We start from the raw sequence: 17,588 nt of genomic DNA on the forward strand, positions 1-17,588 counted from the left end.
TAGGTAAGAACAATGGAATGAATGACAAGTGTCTTGCTTTAAGGCAAAGGGTGCTATCAGGAGTTATATTTGGTCTCCTGTGTGGGAGAAGTGGGAACCACACAGGTGTCTGAGGGCTGTGATCTGAATGATGTTTAAGGAAAAGCTCTTACTGCCCTCTATGTGGACAAAGGAACAAGCAATAATTGAGTACCAACAGAACCCCACACATCTTTTTTTTAAAAAATATTTTATTTTTTTATTTGACAGACAGAGATCACAAGTAGGCAGAGAGGCAGACAGAGAGAGCCGAGGAAGCAGGCTCCCTGCGGAGCAGAGAGCCTGATGCGGGGCTCGATTCCAGGACCCTGGGATCATGACCTGAGCCAAAGGCAGAGGCTTTAACCCACTGAGCCACCCAGGCGCCCTCACACATCTTCTTTAATGTACTTACTACCTATATCAAGTTGTTATTTTTATCCATATTTAAAATGAGGAAACAATGCATATAGTGGCTTCACAGAAGTTAAGTGGCTTCCCAAGGTCATACAGCAGGGAGGAAACACAACCAGAATTCGAACCAAAGTCTGGGTGGCTGCCTACCACATAGGTGGGAGTAGCAATTGCTAGAGGCTCAAATTTGAGCTTCTTGAGGCCTGGAACCCTTGTTCCCTTCATGCTGACCACCCGTTCCCCTGCCAGTTATCTCTCTGCAACCACTCCCCAACACACACACACACACACACACACACACACACACACATTCACAATGTTCCAAGAACCCTGAGCCAGTCATGGACCAGAGATGGTTTGGAGGGAGCAAGGAGACCATGAGCCCTGGGTCACAGTCCCAGTCAAACTTGGCTAGAAGCCATGATCTGAAGGTGGGGAGAGTAAGGGGGAGATGGGTCCCATCACCAGTGCTGGGCCTTGTGCAGAGTGTGGCAGCATATGAAATATGTTGATATTTGTTTAGTACCAGAGCTGGGTTTGAGAGTGTTCTGGGTGCCAGGGATACAGTGCAGGACCAGAAAGACTTGGTCTCTGTCTTCCTGGAGCTAGACTTAATGCAGTGCTATGCTAGACTAGAACTTTCTGCAGTGTGGAAATGTTCAATGTCTGTGCCATCCACTTCACCACTGGCCTTGTGTGGCTTTTGAGCACCTTAAATGTGCCCAGCGCAATTAATCTAATCTAATCTAATTTTAATTTATTTACGTGTGAACACCTACATGGGGCTAGTAGCTAGTATTGGACAGAACAGTCTCATGGGTGAGACAGACATGTCAGCATGTAACAAGCTGGAGCAGGGCAGGGGCCCATGGAGAAGGGGCACTGACCCAGACTGAGGTCAAAGGGAGTTTGTTCTAGATCTAGTGATATATAATAGTTTAGTGTTTCTTTTCTTAAAACTCCTAATGTTTCATGGCACCTGGGTGGCTCAATGGGTTAAGCCTCTGCCTTCAGCTCAGGTCATGATCCCAGGATCCTGGGATCAAGCCTCACATCAAGCTCTCTGTTCAGCAGGGAACTGAATAAATAAATAAAATTTATTTTTTAATAAAAAATAAATCTCTGTCGAATAAATAAATAAAATATTAAAGAAAAAAAACACTCCTAATGTTTCCTTTTTCTTTCTGTAAAACTTGTCAATGAAGAGCAACATATACACTGAAAGTATACAGCTTTGATCCTCCTACTTTAAACTCCCCAGCCACAAGTATGGGGAAGGGGGCTATTGTCTTCTAGAAATACAGGGAGTAGAGAGCAATGTGAGGAGGGGGGCCAGTGAGTGGATATAGACCCACTATGAGGTAAGACTTTCTAATAATTAAAGCTGTCTAAAGATGGAATGAGGGGCGCCTGGGTGGCTCAGTTGGTTGGACGACTGCCTTCGGCTCAGGTCATGATCCTGGAATCCCAGGATCGAGTCCCACATCAGGCTCCCAGCTCCATGGGAAGTCTGCTTCTCCCTCTGACCTTCTCCTCACTCATGTTCTCTCTCACTATCTCTCTCTCAAATAAATAAATAAAATCTTAAAAAAAAAATAAAGATGGAATGAGTGAGTTGTGAGCTTACCATCATGGGAGGTCATCAAGCATGTGTTGTTTAACTGCTTTTTGACAATGTGGTCAAGGACATTGAAGGACCCACCCCAGAGTTCTGAAAGGTTCTGATCCTTGGGTGGACCAGGGGATCAGAATGACTCAAAGTCCAAGAAGATCCTCTATATCACCCATTCCCCCAGCTCCTGGAATTCCTTGGGTGTTTGGTCTGAGTTCTTGGATTTTTTTCTCTTCTCCCTGCTCCCCAGTTTCTTCTGCCAGGCTGGGAAAATCCCTCGATGGCCGTGATGCCACCATATGCCCACAGCACACTTCCTGACTAGGGAAAAGGAAGGAACGGGCTCGATGATGATATGGGGAGGACAGATTCAAAAGACAGGAGGACCCCAAAGGGAAAGTTCCCACAACAGTGCATGGTATTTCACCCAGGGCACAGTGGGTGCTGACTCATGCCAGCATTTCTGGGGGAAGAGATGCAGGAAGAGCATCCAGGAAATGGGACTGAGAAACTGGAAAAACTCCCTGAGCCAGAAGTGGAGCCTCTGTTATGGGACCAGGCACTGCACGGAGCGAGTGGTGATCTTGACAGCATTGCCTTACAATTGCTCAGAGTAAGGTACAGAAGCTGAAGGGACTCCAGCTTAGAAAGGCTCCACTTCTGCTGTTTCTCTGGTAGGCCTCATTCACACATGCTCTGTATTTTCCCTTGCGTCTAAGTATAAGAAGTCCTCCTTTGCTCCCGCTCTAAGAGGAAGGCAAGAAAGTGAATCATTCTCTGCGTTTCATCCCAGGCCCCCATACACCTGATAACATCTAGAGATCCTGAGCATGTTCCAGGACGTTCGCTTTGAACAAATTGTGGCCGGCATCGGTGTCCATACCCCTTAACTTCAGTGATTTACGGAATAACACTGACACCTGGCTTGGATGGGACCCTAGTCCAGATGCCTGTAGGAATATGTGTGCTGGACCCCTTTCCAGAATAAACCCCCTAGCCGCCAGCAATGGAGAAACTCACTCCTTTTCTGAGTGTCCCCGACCCTCTGTCTCCTACACTCTAGCACTTATGTTATTCAGTAAACTCTGCTCTCACCTCCTCCTGGCTTGAGTTTGAATTCTATCCTATGTGAAGCCAAGGATCCTCTTGGCTGGTCCTGTGGCACCCCCTCTAGGTCTTTGGACCCAGCCTGCCCACATCAAGAGCACTGGTAGAGGTGGGAATGTGGCCAAGAAGCTCACTGCCTGGCAGAGCCTGAGTGGCAAACACCCCTGAACAACTCCAGGGGTGCTTTGGGTTCAGGGCATATGAAATGTGAGTAGTGCCAGGAGGCAGTACCCTCAGGCTCTGTGCCCCTGTGAAAAACAGAAGCCTTGGAACAAGGTGAGAATGTGGGTGTCTGGAGCAGAAAGGGGTAGATGCTCTGGTTGGTAGATGAATATGGGGGACAAACAACTAGTCCCGGAAAGGAGGCACTACTTCTTTGCGGGTAGACCCAGCCCTGACCCCTTCCCTGTCCCCTTCATTCATTCAACAGATAGCAACTAGGTGTCCTCTGTGCTGGACACAGTGACAGGCATGGGAGCCATTGTAGTGAGGAAAACACAGATACAGCCCCTGCCCTCATGGAGCTTCTGGCCTAGAGTAGGCTTGTCCAATAGAACTTTCTGGATGAGGGAAATAGTGTAAAGAGGCAGCCAAATAACTGTACACGCAAGTGTAAGGTTATGGTCATGCCCTTACAGAGAGGGGTATCCTGCCATGCTGGGTGTGTCCTATGGGTGGGGGAGGAGCTGCCCTCTGGGGGAAGGGGGAGATTTCCCAGGGTAGTGAGCTTAGAGCTGGGGCTGTCGACTGGAGGCTGGCTCCACACCTCCTCTGTGCTGCTCCAGTAGTGGGGCCTATGGGGCCTGCATTCTAGCCCATTCTGTGGGGTACAGCATCCCCATTTCCACTCTCACTGTGAACTACCCAAGGAGGTTCATTTGACCACCTCAGTTCCCTCAGCCCCTCACCTAGCCTCACCACTGAGCCACAGTAGTTGCTCAACAAACATTTACACAATTTAGCCAGTCATCAGGCAACAATCAGTGAGCCCCAGAACAGCCCCTACTGTCATTGAGCATATACTTGAGTCGGGGAGACACACCCTGTAGAAACAAATACATACAAAAGGTGATTTTAGCCAGTCATAAGTGCCCCAAGAAAAATTAAAGAAAAGACTGACACGGAGCTGGCAGGGGTGGTAAGAGTCCTGGGGAAGAATGGATGAGTGAGGGAATGAATGGTGAGCAGTTAAGGTCAGAGCATGCGCACTGCACCCCCACTGGGCTGGGGCCGGGATTAGGAGGGGAGCCAAGACTCTCAGATCCCAGGGCAGGGAGCTTGGAGCAAGGTAGGGAGGGGTGGTCAGGGGTGGCTGCACTCCAGGCCTCATGGGCAGGGCTGAGTGCTGGGGGAGGAAATGGACAGGGAGTGCTGTGGAAACTCAAAATTCCGAGTAAGGAAGGAGTACACCGGAAGTGCTGACAGGAACGGAACTGTGTGCTGGTCCCCCTGTGCCTCCATTCATGACTCAGGTTTGAGCTCAGAGGAGAAAGGTGGGGCAGGGAGGGCCTGGCATTGAGGTTCAGGGAACCTGCCTTGGGTTGGCTAGCCTAACCCCCTGCCCCCTTGCAGAGGTGGGGGGGAGGGGTCACCCAGCTGGCAGCCTTACTGGTCAGTCTTCTCCTGGGCCCAAGCCCCTGAGGAAGCGTCATGGAGGCTGAGATGTATGTGGTGAGACGGACTGAGACTAAGGACTGAGGAATAGCTGAAAGTGGCAGTCTGGGGAGGGTCAGACTGTGGAGGCCAAGAAAAACAAGGCTGTACCCACCTCAAGTCTAGCCCAATTTCCAGAGACAACTCAGTTCCTTAAGCCCTAATGTCACCCTCCCCTCCATAAATAAAACTGAAGGAGGCTGAGGTAGAAGGAAAAGTAAATAAAATTGAATTTCTTCTAAACCCAAATCTCACTAACAAGGACGCTTGATAGCAAGAATGTGACATTCCACCAGGAAACTACCAATTGTCTTCATGCTAGTGCCTCATTAAAGGGAAAAATGGCCTTCAAAATCCTGACAGTCTTCTTTACCCTGATAGCCCTTCTGAACACCCACTTTGTCCTCACCCACCGCCGAGTCCACCCCTACTCTGCTTTTAAAAACTCTGACTGTAATCTGGCTCAGGGTCCAAGTCCCCACCTCACTGTGTCGGGTATACTTGGGCCCAGGCTTAAGCTTGTCAAATAAACCCTCGTGTGATTGCATTGGTGCTTGGCTCCTTGGTGGTCTCTCGGACGCAAAAACTCGGACATAACACAGACCTGGGCACATAAGCTGACCCAGCCCGTCGGACTCCGGTAGGAAAGTGGGACCCTTTCCAGGAGCTCCCATTGGGCTTGGGAGCCCAGCCACGCTCTGGGTAGTATGGATACTCCAGGCACTGTGCTCTTCTGTCTGCAGGATTTAAAGTTTCTGTGAATGTGGGGAGTGTGTGTGTGTGTGCGTGCGCTCGCTTGTGTGTGTAAGGGGGAAGGTCCAAGGCCTAACCTCTGACCTGGGGGGCTTGTCAACCTTAACAAAGGGATAAGGTGAGGAGGACATCTATGGCTCCCATACTAGTCAAGAGCCAAGCGAATGTCAGAGGTTCCCCAGAAAGGATACAGGAGCAATGGAAGGAGGCAAAAGCTTCTAGGACATTGAGATGGGTCTTGTGAGAACAATTCTGGCAAGTAGAAATGGGACTGGGGTTGGGAGGGGGTGGCACTCAGGAAACAGAATAGCTGGAGCAAAGCCACAGAAGGGAGTGTGGTCAATTTGAGGGAAGAGCAAGTCTGAATTTGGTCAGGGCACCCTTGGGTTGAATGACCTTGGGAACACTTTTCGCCATCCTGCCCAATTGCCAACCCCAAGATCCTTCCAAACCAAAACCAAACAACCCTTTTCCTCCAAAACCAAGCAGCAGAGGCAGGAGGGTGCTTTCAAAGAACCCATGCTCTGGAGTCACACGTTGTGAAAGGGTCCGTAGACAAAAGGATGAGACTGATACAAAGCGAAAGTTAAGCAGGGATTTATTTCTCGCCAAGCATCGAGAATCAAACTGACCGGCCAGGGCCATCTCTTGCAAGGAGGCGACCCCTCCCAGCCTCACAGACTAACTTTTATAGAGTAAAGGCCATGTGGTTGAGTCTGGCCACACACAGGTGGCCAATTGAATTACATTCTACCCCATGATAGTCATCTAATTCAGCCTATGACCTTGGCTAGAATTGGCGCCTTTGTCTGGCACCCAAAAGGCGGGGGCTCACACTCCCTGGCAGGTAATACGTACGCTTTGATTGGACATCTCCACCTGGCCGAACACATCCTTGGCGGGTAGGGAGGTAATACGTGTGCTTTCACTGATTGGACGTTTCCACCTGGCCGGACACATCCTTGTATCTGGGCTCCGTTATTTTTGCCCAGCCTGACATGTCCTGGTATCTGTGCTCCGTTATTGGGGCTATTTGGCCGTATTTCTCCAGTTCTGTTTCTAAGCGTTTTCCTCTTGGGGGGAAGGGGCAGGTTCAATCTAAGTTTACTGCATAAACAACAAAATGGCTTGCTCTGGCTAAGTAGGCCCTTACAGTTGAAGCTAGACTCTTATTGTAAAGACTTGCAGCTTGGACAAGGACTTCAACTTTTCTGAGCCTCAGTTTTCAGAGCTGTAAGAGAGTACTTACCTCATGTGGCTGATGTGAAAAGATTAAGTAAGACCTCGGAGGACTGCTCAGGTCATTGCAGGTGCTCGATAGATGCTAATTCCCTCAGCTTTTACCATAATACAAGTCTCTGGCTGGCTCAGCTGTGTTCAAGTGATGGTCGAAGTCCAACGCCGAGTCACCTTTGTTCCCTCCTGTACGAGCCCCTCTGGGGATGCCAGGCATTGTCTGTTTGTGGAGTTCAGACTTTGTTTATTTCTTCTGGAACCACCTCTGCAAGGAGTGGGGAGCCAAGATCTGCTTGCTGGAGAACAGGTGCATATGTGTCTGTATCTGCTAACAGAGATTACACCAAGCTGACCCTTTATCCTTCCTCTGCCTCTTTCCTAGCATATCTCACAGGCTCCTCTATTTCCAAGGGCCTAGAAAGGGGTTCTTTCCCCTCCTAGCTTCTCTTATTACCGAGTTAAGCACAAGCAGCTTCCAGTTCCTCTGGTCTTCCGGCACACAAGCCCAGGCAGGCCTCGGACCCCTTGAACTTGCTGCAAGCAAGCCAGCCCTCTTCTAAGCTCCCTGAGGCACCTCAGCACAGAGGGCTGTGGCATTCACCCTGAGAAGGTCCAGCCTGTGCCTGTCCTTCGCTCCTGCTCGGAGCCGGTTCTATCTCTGCAGCTCAGCGTGAGCTCAGCATGGGCCAGGTTGGCCTGGTCAAACGGGAAGCCCCAGGGCTCTGTGAATGTTCCCCGGGCAGGGGCACCCATGGTTGAGTGTGGGGTGGGGTGGCCGGCCAAGGCGTGTGTCAGGGAGGGATCAGGACAGACCGAGAAGAGCAAGAACTGGACCGAAGTGTGTAGATTCTAAATTTCAGGACAGGTCACCGAGGAGGAGTTCCTATAAGTTCCTGAAGTCCCCTTTGGGTGTTGTGAGTGGGGAGATCCAGGCAAAGGTAAAGAAAAGCCCACATTAGGGCCCCACATGAGCCCAAGCCCAGTGAGCAAATCAAGATGAGGTGGTTAAGCCCCGGCCTATCTTTTTTCCTTTCTCATTCTGGTTCCTACCCATCCACAGTCCTCAGAGGTCTTGACTTCCTCTGAGATCTTTTCGGAGGCCCCTCCTGCAACTTGATCTCCCCATCCCTGGGCACAGTCCCCATAGTGACCTCCGAAGTCACTTTGCTATCGCCTCCCCCCATCCCATCTGTCCCCTGGTCTTCATCACCTCTGCTGGTCCACCTCTCCACAAAGCCCCTCTTTCTGGACCCCTCTGCCTGTGCCCTTTCAGGCCCCTCATCCTTCCACTGTTTCTCCTGGCCTCACAGCCCATCCTCCCATGCCCTTTTCCTGGCCCCAGTGCTGAATATTCCCCCTGCCCTTCTGTCTCCCAGTCAGCTGACATTGGTGGCAGCTTCCTCCGTGCCCAGCCCTGGGCAGAGAAAGGTGGACGGGTGAAGAAAGGCCTCGGGAAACAAACGTCTGGCTCTCGACGTGCTTTCAGTTATCATCATGAGACAATTAGACAACCATGAGGAGACCCAGGGTGGGGACTCAAAGAAGCAGGAGGGGTCAGGCTGCCTCCCGGGTTGCATACAACTCTTGCTCCTTTTGGGTTTCACTTTCCTGGGTGTGTCACAGCATTCTCATCCCTGCCTTTCCCCGCAAAACCTCATCTCCATCTCAGTTTCTACCTCCAGGCATCCAGGGGCACCCTTGCTCATCTTGGTCTGTCCTGATCCCTCCCTGACACACGCCTCGGCCGGCCACCCCACCCCAAACTCAACCATGGGTGTCCCTGCCCGGGGACCATTCACAGAGCCCTGGGGCTTCCCGTTTGACCAGGCCAACCTGGCCCATGCTGAGCTTACGCTGAGCTGCAGAGACAGAACCGGCCCCGAGCAGGAGCGAAGGACAGGCACAGGCTGGACCTTCTCAGGGTGAATGCCACAGCCCTCTGTGCTGAGGTGCCTCAGGGAGCTTAGAAGAGGGCCGGCTTGCTTGCAGCAAGGTCAAGGGGTCCAGGGCCTGCCTGGGCTTGTGTGCCGGAAGACCAGAGGAACTGGAAGCTGTTTGTGCTTAACTTGGTAATGAGGAAAACTAGGAGGGAAAAGGACCCATTTTGTGCCTCAGGATGTGCCTTTTATTATTTTTTTAAGATTTTATTTATTTATTTGACAGAGAGTAAGAGATCACAAACAAGCAGAGAGGCAGGCAGAGAGAGGTGGGGGGGGGGGGGGAAGCAGGCTCCCCGCTGAGCAGAGAACCCACCACAGGGCTCGATCCCAGGACCCTGGGATCATGACCTGAGCCGAAAGTAGAGGCCTAACCCACTGAGCCACCCAGGTACCCCTGCCCTTTATTTTCTTAATTAGAAATAATTAAACCTTCCCACTCTTCCTCTCTCTCTATTTTTTAAGTCTTTGACCAGTTCTCTAATGAAGCTAGTTGCTCCCACCTGTATTCTCAGAGTACTCTGTGTAAACTTAGCTATGGCACCCATCTCACAAGTGTAACTAGTCTTCCTCGGGCCTGACATGGTGCTGTGTGTAGGAATAAACAAACATTTTTTGGGGATGAATTTTGGAATCGATCCCCTGGACCAAAGTCCTGTGACTCTGCTATTGGGCTTCTCAGATCTTGATTCTCTTCCACTTCCAATCAAAACCCACTGTCCATGTTTCATTCCCTCTGAGCTGTTACTCTATTGCTTGTTCTGAAGAGTGACTGACACTTGTTTGAGGGAAGCAACGTGGGGTGCTGGGAAGAACATTGCCCCTCTGGTTTCTTGGGATACCAGTACTGAGGTCTCTCTCCATGTCCTGTAGACCCTGGGGGCCTCAGTTCACACCCTTCCTCATCAGCGGAAAGTCAAGATGGCTTCCAAGTTCTTCCAGGGCTGAAGTGGAAACCCTCTGTGGGCCAGGGCCTGGTTTGTCTTGTGCTTTGTGTTCCAAAAGCCGAGAATGGTGACTGGTACAGGGCATATTCTTAAATATTTGTCAGGAGAAGGAACTGACAGCTTTGAAGGCTGCATATCGCCTGGGGTTTTATACATGTTACTTCATTTCATTCTCAAAGTGTTTGAGCCAAAATTTTTATATAGATTTGCATGAATCTGAAACCCACATTCTTCCAAATCTTCCTTGTGGCCTTTAGGCAGCAAAGCCATCACGCAAGGATTTGTTCTAATGACGGCTGTGGAAGGCTGCAGGTCAAGAGGTCCTTATTGGTATTGTAGCATATAGGCAATGCTTCTGCCCCTCACCAACCTTAGGAAATAACAGGAACTGAGAGGGGGTGAGTGAGATGGGGCGAGACAGTGCTGAGGACATCTGATCACTGCGATCTACATGGGGAGCTTGGCCAAAAGGTGGATTTAGGTATATGGCTCTAATCACATGCTAAGCCCGCTCTAAATAAATAAATAAATAGAAGTCCTGATTAGTAGCTTTTCTTGGTTTTTGTGGCATGCATACCATCGCTGAGGCTAAAGTCAAGCCTCAGATGTTGAAGTCACCATGGACTGCAGAGGTAGAAGAGCACAGTCAGTGCTCATGGGACAGGGAGCTGCCCTCGCGCACATTGCTGGCACGAAAAGCGGTGGGTAAGCAGTGCTGTCCCCAGAAGCCACAGGAAGCCCAGTTTCTGCTCAGGCTATGGCAGCTTTGAGAAGCCTTAGCTCTCACTCTGCCTTTTGCAAAGAGGAGACATGGTCTTTGTGCCTCTGATGGACAGTGGCTGTCCCATTACGTTGATGGCCATCTAGGCTGTTGCTAGGCAGGCTCCCTCACAGTGGCCCTGGGCTCCCCTTGGCCACACACCCCAGGTGGCCTTGCCTCAGGCTGGGACAGCTCTCAGAGCAGGCCAGGCAGCGCTACAGGCCTCTTGCTGCCAATTCCTCGGGAAGCAATTCGGGTAGTATTGTCCCGAGAGGAAAGTGTCTGCAGCTCTTCCTTCGCCTCTCGCTACGATATGGACAGTACTTTCCCCCCAAATGCCAGGAAATCATAAAACCAAGGAATCTGCCCTTGGCGCCCTGAGATCAGACCCAGCTAGAAGGCAGCGGGCATCCCTGAGGAGATGGTGGACTGTGGGGGTGGGAAAGGACTGCAAGACAGGGATGTGCCTGCTTCTGGTTGCAAAGGGACCCTGTTCCCCAGGGAGGCGCGGAAACAGGCCTTGTGGCCTGAGATGGGCAGCTCTACAGGAAAGAGCAGGAACACATCTGGAGGAAAGGGGCTTTGTCCTGGCAAAGGACCTTGGAGTTTTTCTCTCAAGCTCTTAACACTTTGCTGAGCACACAATCAATAGTCAAAACTTGCTGAAAGAGAAATGAGACTTTTTTTTTTTTAAGATTTTATTTATTTATTTGACAGAGAGAGAGAGAGAGATCAATCACAAGTAGGCAGAGAGGCAGGCAGAGAGAGACTGCTGGGCAGAGAGCCCTATGTGGGGCTTGATTCCAGGACCCTGAGATCATGACCTGAGCCGAAGGCAGAGGCTTAACCCATGAGCCATCCAGGCACCCCAAGAAATGAGACTTATTAATCCCCAGAGTGTTTTCCAATACTAAGGCAAGAAGTAATATGTAGGAGCAGGTACAATTAAGGCATAAAGGAGGATCCATAAAGTCCCCAGGATTCACGCAAGACACACAGAGGAGGCCTTCTCTCCCTAGCAAGGGTATGAGGTAGGCAGGAGGGGCTGCCTTGTCACACCAAGAGGCCCTATCGCGTAGCCGAGGGAGAGCAGAGTTATGACGTCAGGCCAGGAGGTTTAGAACTTGCTAGCGTAGAGGGTCATAATCCACTTAGGCATACGGAGGAAGCCCGGCAAGTAGGAGGCCAGCCAGCCCAGGCTGGAGCCATGGGAGAGGACGGACCTCAAAGACAAATAGTCTTGTACGGGGCGGCCTGTGGACCACAGGAAGAGGAGGAGGGTTAGATCCTCATTTCCCACTCCTTAGACACCTCCGCCTTGGCTGAAACCCTGAGTGGGATGTGAGGGAAGAAGGAACTGGAAGAGAGTGTGGGAGGAGGAGTGAGCAGGCAACAGAGGATGGGAGGCCTGAGCTCTTACCATCCACATCCTGAAGGCTGTAGCGTTGTGCAAGGTCACAAGATGGCAGCACCTTCCCACTCAGGCTCAGGATATTCGGGTCTGTGAGCACAGATACAGCTGAGGAGGCATGGAAGTGACGCAGTGTGACAAGGTTTGGGCCCAATGGGACAGGGCACCACTGAAACAGGCTAAGGTGCCCAGAATTGTTTCGGTTCCTAGGAAGCTTCTTAGACCTCTGGCTCCTGGCTACACTTCCTGTAAGCCAGTTCCTGAGGTTCCCAAAACCTCAGACTGGGCTGTTTTGGGTCTCCAGAAGCCAGAGAAAAGAAGGGCCTGTTCCTCTACCACCTCCTGAGCCAGGACTCAGGACTGGATACCAGCTCCCTGCAGATTCTCCAGGTCTGCCCTCCCTCCCTTCCTTCCTTCCTTTCTTCTTCTTCTTTTTTTTAGGTTTATTTGAGAGAGAGAGAAAGAGAGAGAGAGCACACAGAAGGAGAGGGAGAAACAGTTTCCCCCTGAGCAGGGAGCCCGATGCTGGCTCAATCCCAGGACCCTGGGATCACAACCAGAGCTGAAGGCAGGCACTTAACCGACTCATCCTCATGAGTGTCCCATCTCCAGCCCCCTCCTTGTTACCACCTGCCCCAACCTCTTCACCTGTTGCCAGAGCCACCACACATTTGCCAATCATTTCGGTGGTCTCCGCGGAGGAGAAATTAGATCTGAGCTGAAACACAGGGGCAGAGAAGGAAAGGGCTAATCTCCAAGAGAACTGCCCACATTTCTTCCCCACTTTCAGCTCCTATTCCAGGAGACACAGGCCCTCATCACTGCACCTGCAGGACTCAGAATCCCGGAAGGTGCTGGAGCAACTCTTCCCTACATCCAGGTGAAGCCTGGACCCACTGCCTCTCCTAAGTGGAAGCATCTTGGGATGCCAACTATGTCTGGACCACCTAGGCTAGTTCAGTGCAGGGGTCAAGAGCATGGGCTTCAGGGCACGAAGCCTTTCCACTTATGATATGCATGACCTTGAACTAGTTTCTAACATTTTGGTTTTGCCATCTGGAAAATGGAGATAGTATCTCCCTTACAGGATGAAAGGGCATAACGTGTGTCCAGTGCTCAGCCCTGCTCCTGCCACAGTAGGCACCAGGGGATTGGCTGTTGGTGTTACTGTCTTATCACTGGGGATGGAGAGGCTGAGTCCTCTGCCTCCTCTGCCTCCCTCACCCTCCCCTTGCCTACCTCCTTCAACAGGGGGTCGTCAGTATCGTTGTTTTTCATCACCGCCTCCTTCACTAGTTCTGTCTGCACCAACCCTGGCCACAGAGACACGTAGCTGACCCCATGGCGCCGCAGCTCCCGGGCACAGTCCGTAGCCAGCCTGTCGCACTGTAGGACAGAAGGCAGGGTAAGAGCCAGGGCATGGGGCTACATCCCCTTCCTCCCCTGCCTTCCCTGCTTCTGCTGGGGACGCCCAGCCCCCTTACCCTTCCCAGAGCCCTGTCTCAGCTGTCTACCTCCCCAGTGTGCTGCCTATTCTGGCCATGTAGGAGGAGCCCGGGCAGAGGAGCTGTCTATGGAGGGGCATGGGGTGGAGGAGAGGGCCAGTCGGCCTTACTACTCTGACCACTGGGACTTGTAGCTCCTGAGCTAGAGGTACCGTCACAGTCTGAGGCTTCCCTAATCCCCGTGCTATTGGATCCTCACCGCAGCTTTGCCCACGCCATAGGGGACATTGAAGAGATACTGTAGCCCCCCAAGGGAGGAGATGACCACGATGAGCCCCCGGCCAGCTGGAACCATGAGCCGCGCTCCGTACACCGAGCACAAGTAGTGGCCTCTAGGGGGGGGGGGGGCAAGGAAGGAGAAGGAATAAATGATGTCCACCCCTGGCCTGGCTGCAGTAGCCCTGGCAGCTTCCTCTGCCCTCTAGTGGCTATGACAGCTGACAGAAGGCCATATGGGGCAGCCACGGACCTGGGGAATCGGGGGCTAGGGGCCACTTTCTGAGATGAACACTGGTAAAATGAACCACCAATGGATGAGTGTAGAGAAAAAACTTAGTTTTCCACTTTTCTATGTAGGGAAAACCCAGTGTACACATACTTGGTAACCAGAAAAACATTTCATTTGCATGGAAAACAGGTCCCTCCAAGTGGAAACAAAAAGAGAGAATTATAGTTTCAAAAGGAAAGCCCAATGTAAGATAATACAGAGGAAAGGCACGATCAATGTGTACATGAATGTGTGTGTGGGGGTGGTGAAGACATGTTGCTGGGCTTCAAGAAGCTCACCAAATGGCCTTTATTTTGGAAAATTCATCAGGGCTCAGGGGCCAAGGTCTGGACCTCTCTGCCTTATAGGCTCATAACCCTGACTCAAAAAAGATGAGAGAGAGTGTGGAGGGCCTTTCCCTTTGGAGGGCTAAGCATGTGGGCATTGCCAGTACCAGTCTTTGGGTTTTCTTTTCTTGCCTCTTAGCTGACCACCCCTCCCTGTCCTCATCATCTTTCTTCTACCTTGGAAATCACAACTGGATTCTAATCCTGCTTCCCTGGGATTGCCACTAGTAGCTGTGAGTGTTCCTAAATGCCTTAGTCACAGATTTTCAGATAATCTCTTAGTTACTCCCACAGGTGGCTGATCACGCCCACGGAGAGCAGTTTCCAAAAGGGCACCATCGTTCCAATACTAAAAAAAGAGACACAACTGGTGTATCACGCTAGGGGAACTCTGCTTGCTGTGTTTCATCTCGCTCCCATGCCAGAAGTATGTGTAACTCTGACGTGGGAGTGTCCCTGCCTGTGGATCTGGAGTGAAGATATGGAGGCTAAAACAGCAGGCACTCACTCTCAATGACTGTCTCTTGATCTAAAACAAAAGAACTTCTTCCTATAAGCATTTTTGTCAAGATCAACTACAGGTTGTGTGCCTGACTGAGGAAAGGAGGCTCCCTTCTGGGCCATGCATTTGGATGTGCAGAATAAGGCAGGAGAGAGGCCAAGAGAAGTTCAGATGAAATTACTGACAGAAACAAGGTAAAACTCAATGTTCCCAGGTACAGAGCCACCTGGATGGAAATTCTCCAGGGGTATAAAATGAGTGGGACAAGGAGAAGAGATGGGGAGGTCAGAAGGACAAGGAGAGGGCACATAGGAAGAGGTCCAGGCATACCCAGCCCTTGTGGTGGGAGAAAGGGAACACTCACCTGAGTCCAACATTGTTGATATCATCCCAGATGGAGGCAGGGGCTTCCCAGAATGGCTTCTTAATGTTCTTCATAAGTGCCTGGAAGGCACAGGAGATGTGGTGAGTTGGACAATTTGAAGGCAGGAAAGCATGAGGGGCTGGATAATGAAAGGGACGGTGAGTGGGAATGAGCATTCCAGGGTCAGAGGGGGAGGTTAGGAATGTGGAGCTTGAATCTAAGTTTAAAGAGTACTGGGACTCCGGCATAGGCGTTGTTGACCAGCACATCCAGACGCCCTTGCTGTTCCCGATCGACTTGCTCAAACAAGCTTTGCACTTCACTCTCCTGGCTTGAATCACACACCACAGGAACACACTGGCCCCCTCGAGATTGTGCCTGGTGAGGGACAGAGGGGATATGAGTTTATAGTTGCACATGAATGTGTGACATGAGGCAACTCTCTTCAACTCCCAGCTTGGGGGACAGAGAGGGCAAGAGGAGGAATCAAAGCCAGCACTGAGGGAAGCCAATGAGCAATATCGCCCTCTGGTGTCTGTTTGAGGAGCTTCAGGAATGCTAGGTCCTTTTCCTACAGACCCCAAAGTACTGGGATTTCAGGTTTAAAATCTACATTTACTGAGGCCTACCACCGGCAAGGCATTGTACTCTGCTAGTGGAAGGCAAGGCACAAATAAGGCAGGGGGGCTGCTCCTGAGAAAGGAGTATTTCTCTCTCTCTTTTTAAAGATTTTATTTATTTATTTATTTGACAGAGAGAGATCACAAGTAGGCAGAGAAGCAGGGGGCGGGAAGCAGGTTCCCTGCTCAGCAGAGAGCCCAATGTGGGGCTCAATCCCAGGACCCTGGGATCACTACCTGAGCCAAAGGCAGAGGCTTAACCCACTGAGCCACTCAGGTGCCCCGGAGTATTTCTCTTTTTCCTTCTTCTCAGTCATTCCCATCTCTCCTGCTCTGAGCTCCCACCCTTCACCACTCACTTGCAACCCCTACTCAGTCCCCGCTCTCTGACAGTCACCTCACCAGTGCTCCCACCTAGCAACTGAAAAACCAAAACTCTCAGCTATGAACTATTTCTACCTTCCGTTCTATCTTACCTTCCATAAATGTGTCCCAATCCTCCAACTTCACAGGAAGAAAAACACCTTATTCAAGATCAATCCTATTCTCCTGATCCATGCTCTGGGTCCCACCCTCTTACCTCTTTGCTTCCTAACTGCTTGCCCAATCTCCCAGAGCATTCTGAACCTCTGATTTCCTGCTAAGGCCCTATCTTTTAAAAGTAGAAGTGACATCTCACTAGTCTTGGTTAACCTCAGTGCTTCATGCAATGTCTGGCAAACCAAATATTTACTTAACCGAAATCCAGTAGAAAAGTCAAGTGAAAGTGCACAGCTCAATAAAGTCTTGCCTAAAATAAAGGAAACCACAGGTCCACAACCCTTCAGTTGCAATTCCTAAAGGTCTTAAACAGAAAGTTTCTTCATAAAACTCAGTGGCAAACTTTGACCTGATCTGAAGTTATTTATCAGCTTTATTTATTCTAATTTGAATAAATATTGACACTGTGTTGAGGAATATTATGGCTTCAGTAAGGGATTAGTGGACAGAGTGATTAATGGGAAGGGCTTCCTCAGTGGTTTCTGCTCCTGTGGTCCCAGGGGAAGCACCCACCTCCTCAGCAGTGGCCCGTAGGGTGTCCATATGGCGGCCAGTGATGTAAACTGTGGCACCTGCTTGGCAGAGTTGCAAGGCGATGCCACGGCCAATACCCCTGGAAGCACCGGTCACCACGCACACTTGGCCTTTCATAGGCGCTGCCATGACTCAGAAGCAAAAGGGGGAAATCTGTGGAAGCGAAGACTTGCTCTAGGGAGGCCTGCAAACTGTGAATGAGCAAGGGTGATCCTGATAGTGGTAGGAGGGAGAGGCAAGGTTAGAATCCTTTGAGCAGAGAGAAGTTTCAGAGCGGGATAACAGTGCAGGGTACAGGGCAAGACTTAGTCCTTTCTGGGAGGTGAACGAGTTGGCCTTTGCCGCTGGCTAGGAGCCGTCAAGGCACTATATGACCCCAGGGGCTGAGTAGGACTGTCCAGGGCTAGACACCTACCGGGACTCTGAAAGCGGCTGACAAAGTGGGGTTCTGGCGCAGCTGCCCCACACTGCGGGTCCACGCAGGCTGCTGGGCTATCAGGAGCTCTGGGCTCTGGCCTGGCCCTGTCAGGCCTAGCACGCAGGCGCGGCTTCCAGGTCCGGGGTAAGCGCGAAGCCCAGGGACCCTGAGTCCTAAGTAGTGGGAGCTCGCACTCCTTACCTGCTACTGGTGCGGTCTTGGAGTCTTGGCGCCGTCTGGCTCGCAGAGTCCTTGGTCTTCGAGAACTTCAGTTCCAGCCGCGGAGGTAGGAAGGGGTGACTGAAACCGAGTCACAGTATGAAGCTGGGGAGCCAGTTTGCGTTCCGGTCGAGGATCAGCTGGGGGCGTGGAGGAGAGGGTGGGTCTGGGCTGATTCTCAGGAGGGACAGGGCTGGACGAACG

At 51.2% G+C, this 17,588-nt stretch overlaps 1 protein-coding gene across 3 annotated transcripts; it reads right to left on the bottom strand.

The window, feature by feature from the left end:
* Positions 1 to 11,155: 11,155 nt before the first annotated feature.
* Positions 11,156 to 17,583, bottom strand: DHRS1 (dehydrogenase/reductase 1). Of its 3 annotated transcripts, none has more exons than XM_059181780.1 (9): positions 17,367 to 17,583; positions 16,727 to 16,900; positions 15,288 to 15,431; positions 15,054 to 15,133; positions 13,553 to 13,685; positions 13,088 to 13,234; positions 12,497 to 12,566; positions 11,858 to 11,956; positions 11,156 to 11,691 (listed from the first exon to the last, which is right to left on the bottom strand). In XM_059181780.1, exons 2-9 carry the CDS (start codon positions 16,874 to 16,876, stop codon positions 11,555 to 11,557), a joined length of 960 nt encoding a protein of 319 aa, XP_059037763.1. In that variant the 5' UTR covers positions 16,877 to 16,900; positions 17,367 to 17,583; the 3' UTR covers positions 11,156 to 11,554. The 3 variants fall into 3 exon arrangements, with proteins under 3 accessions (XP_059037763.1, XP_059037765.1, XP_059037764.1); XM_059181782.1 differs by having other exon boundaries at positions 11,858 to 11,938; positions 17,367 to 17,580; XM_059181781.1 differs by lacking the exon at positions 17,367 to 17,583 and adding an exon at positions 17,163 to 17,343.
* Positions 17,584 to 17,588: the final 5 nt, after the last annotated feature.

This window comes from Mustela lutreola, chromosome 7 (assembly GCF_030435805.1).
Source record: "Mustela lutreola isolate mMusLut2 chromosome 7, mMusLut2.pri, whole genome shotgun sequence".
In the NCBI taxonomy this organism is placed as follows: Eukaryota; Metazoa; Chordata; class Mammalia; order Carnivora; family Mustelidae; genus Mustela; species Mustela lutreola.

Bases quoted from the DNA above. Each gene is read 5' to 3' on its own strand.
- DHRS1 (XM_059181780.1), bottom strand. From the start codon at position 16,876: ATGGCAGCGCCTATGAAAGGCCAAGTGTGCGTGGTGACCGGTGCTTCC. The intron at 13,686-15,053 runs GTGAGTGTTCCC...CCCCCCCCCTAG, and splicing joins ATCAACAATGTTGGACTCAG to AGGCCACTACTTGTGCTCGG. The intron at 12,567-13,087 runs GTAGGCAAGGGG...CCTGTGTTTCAG, and splicing joins ACGACCCCCTGTTGAAGGAG to CTCAGATCTAATTTCTCCTC.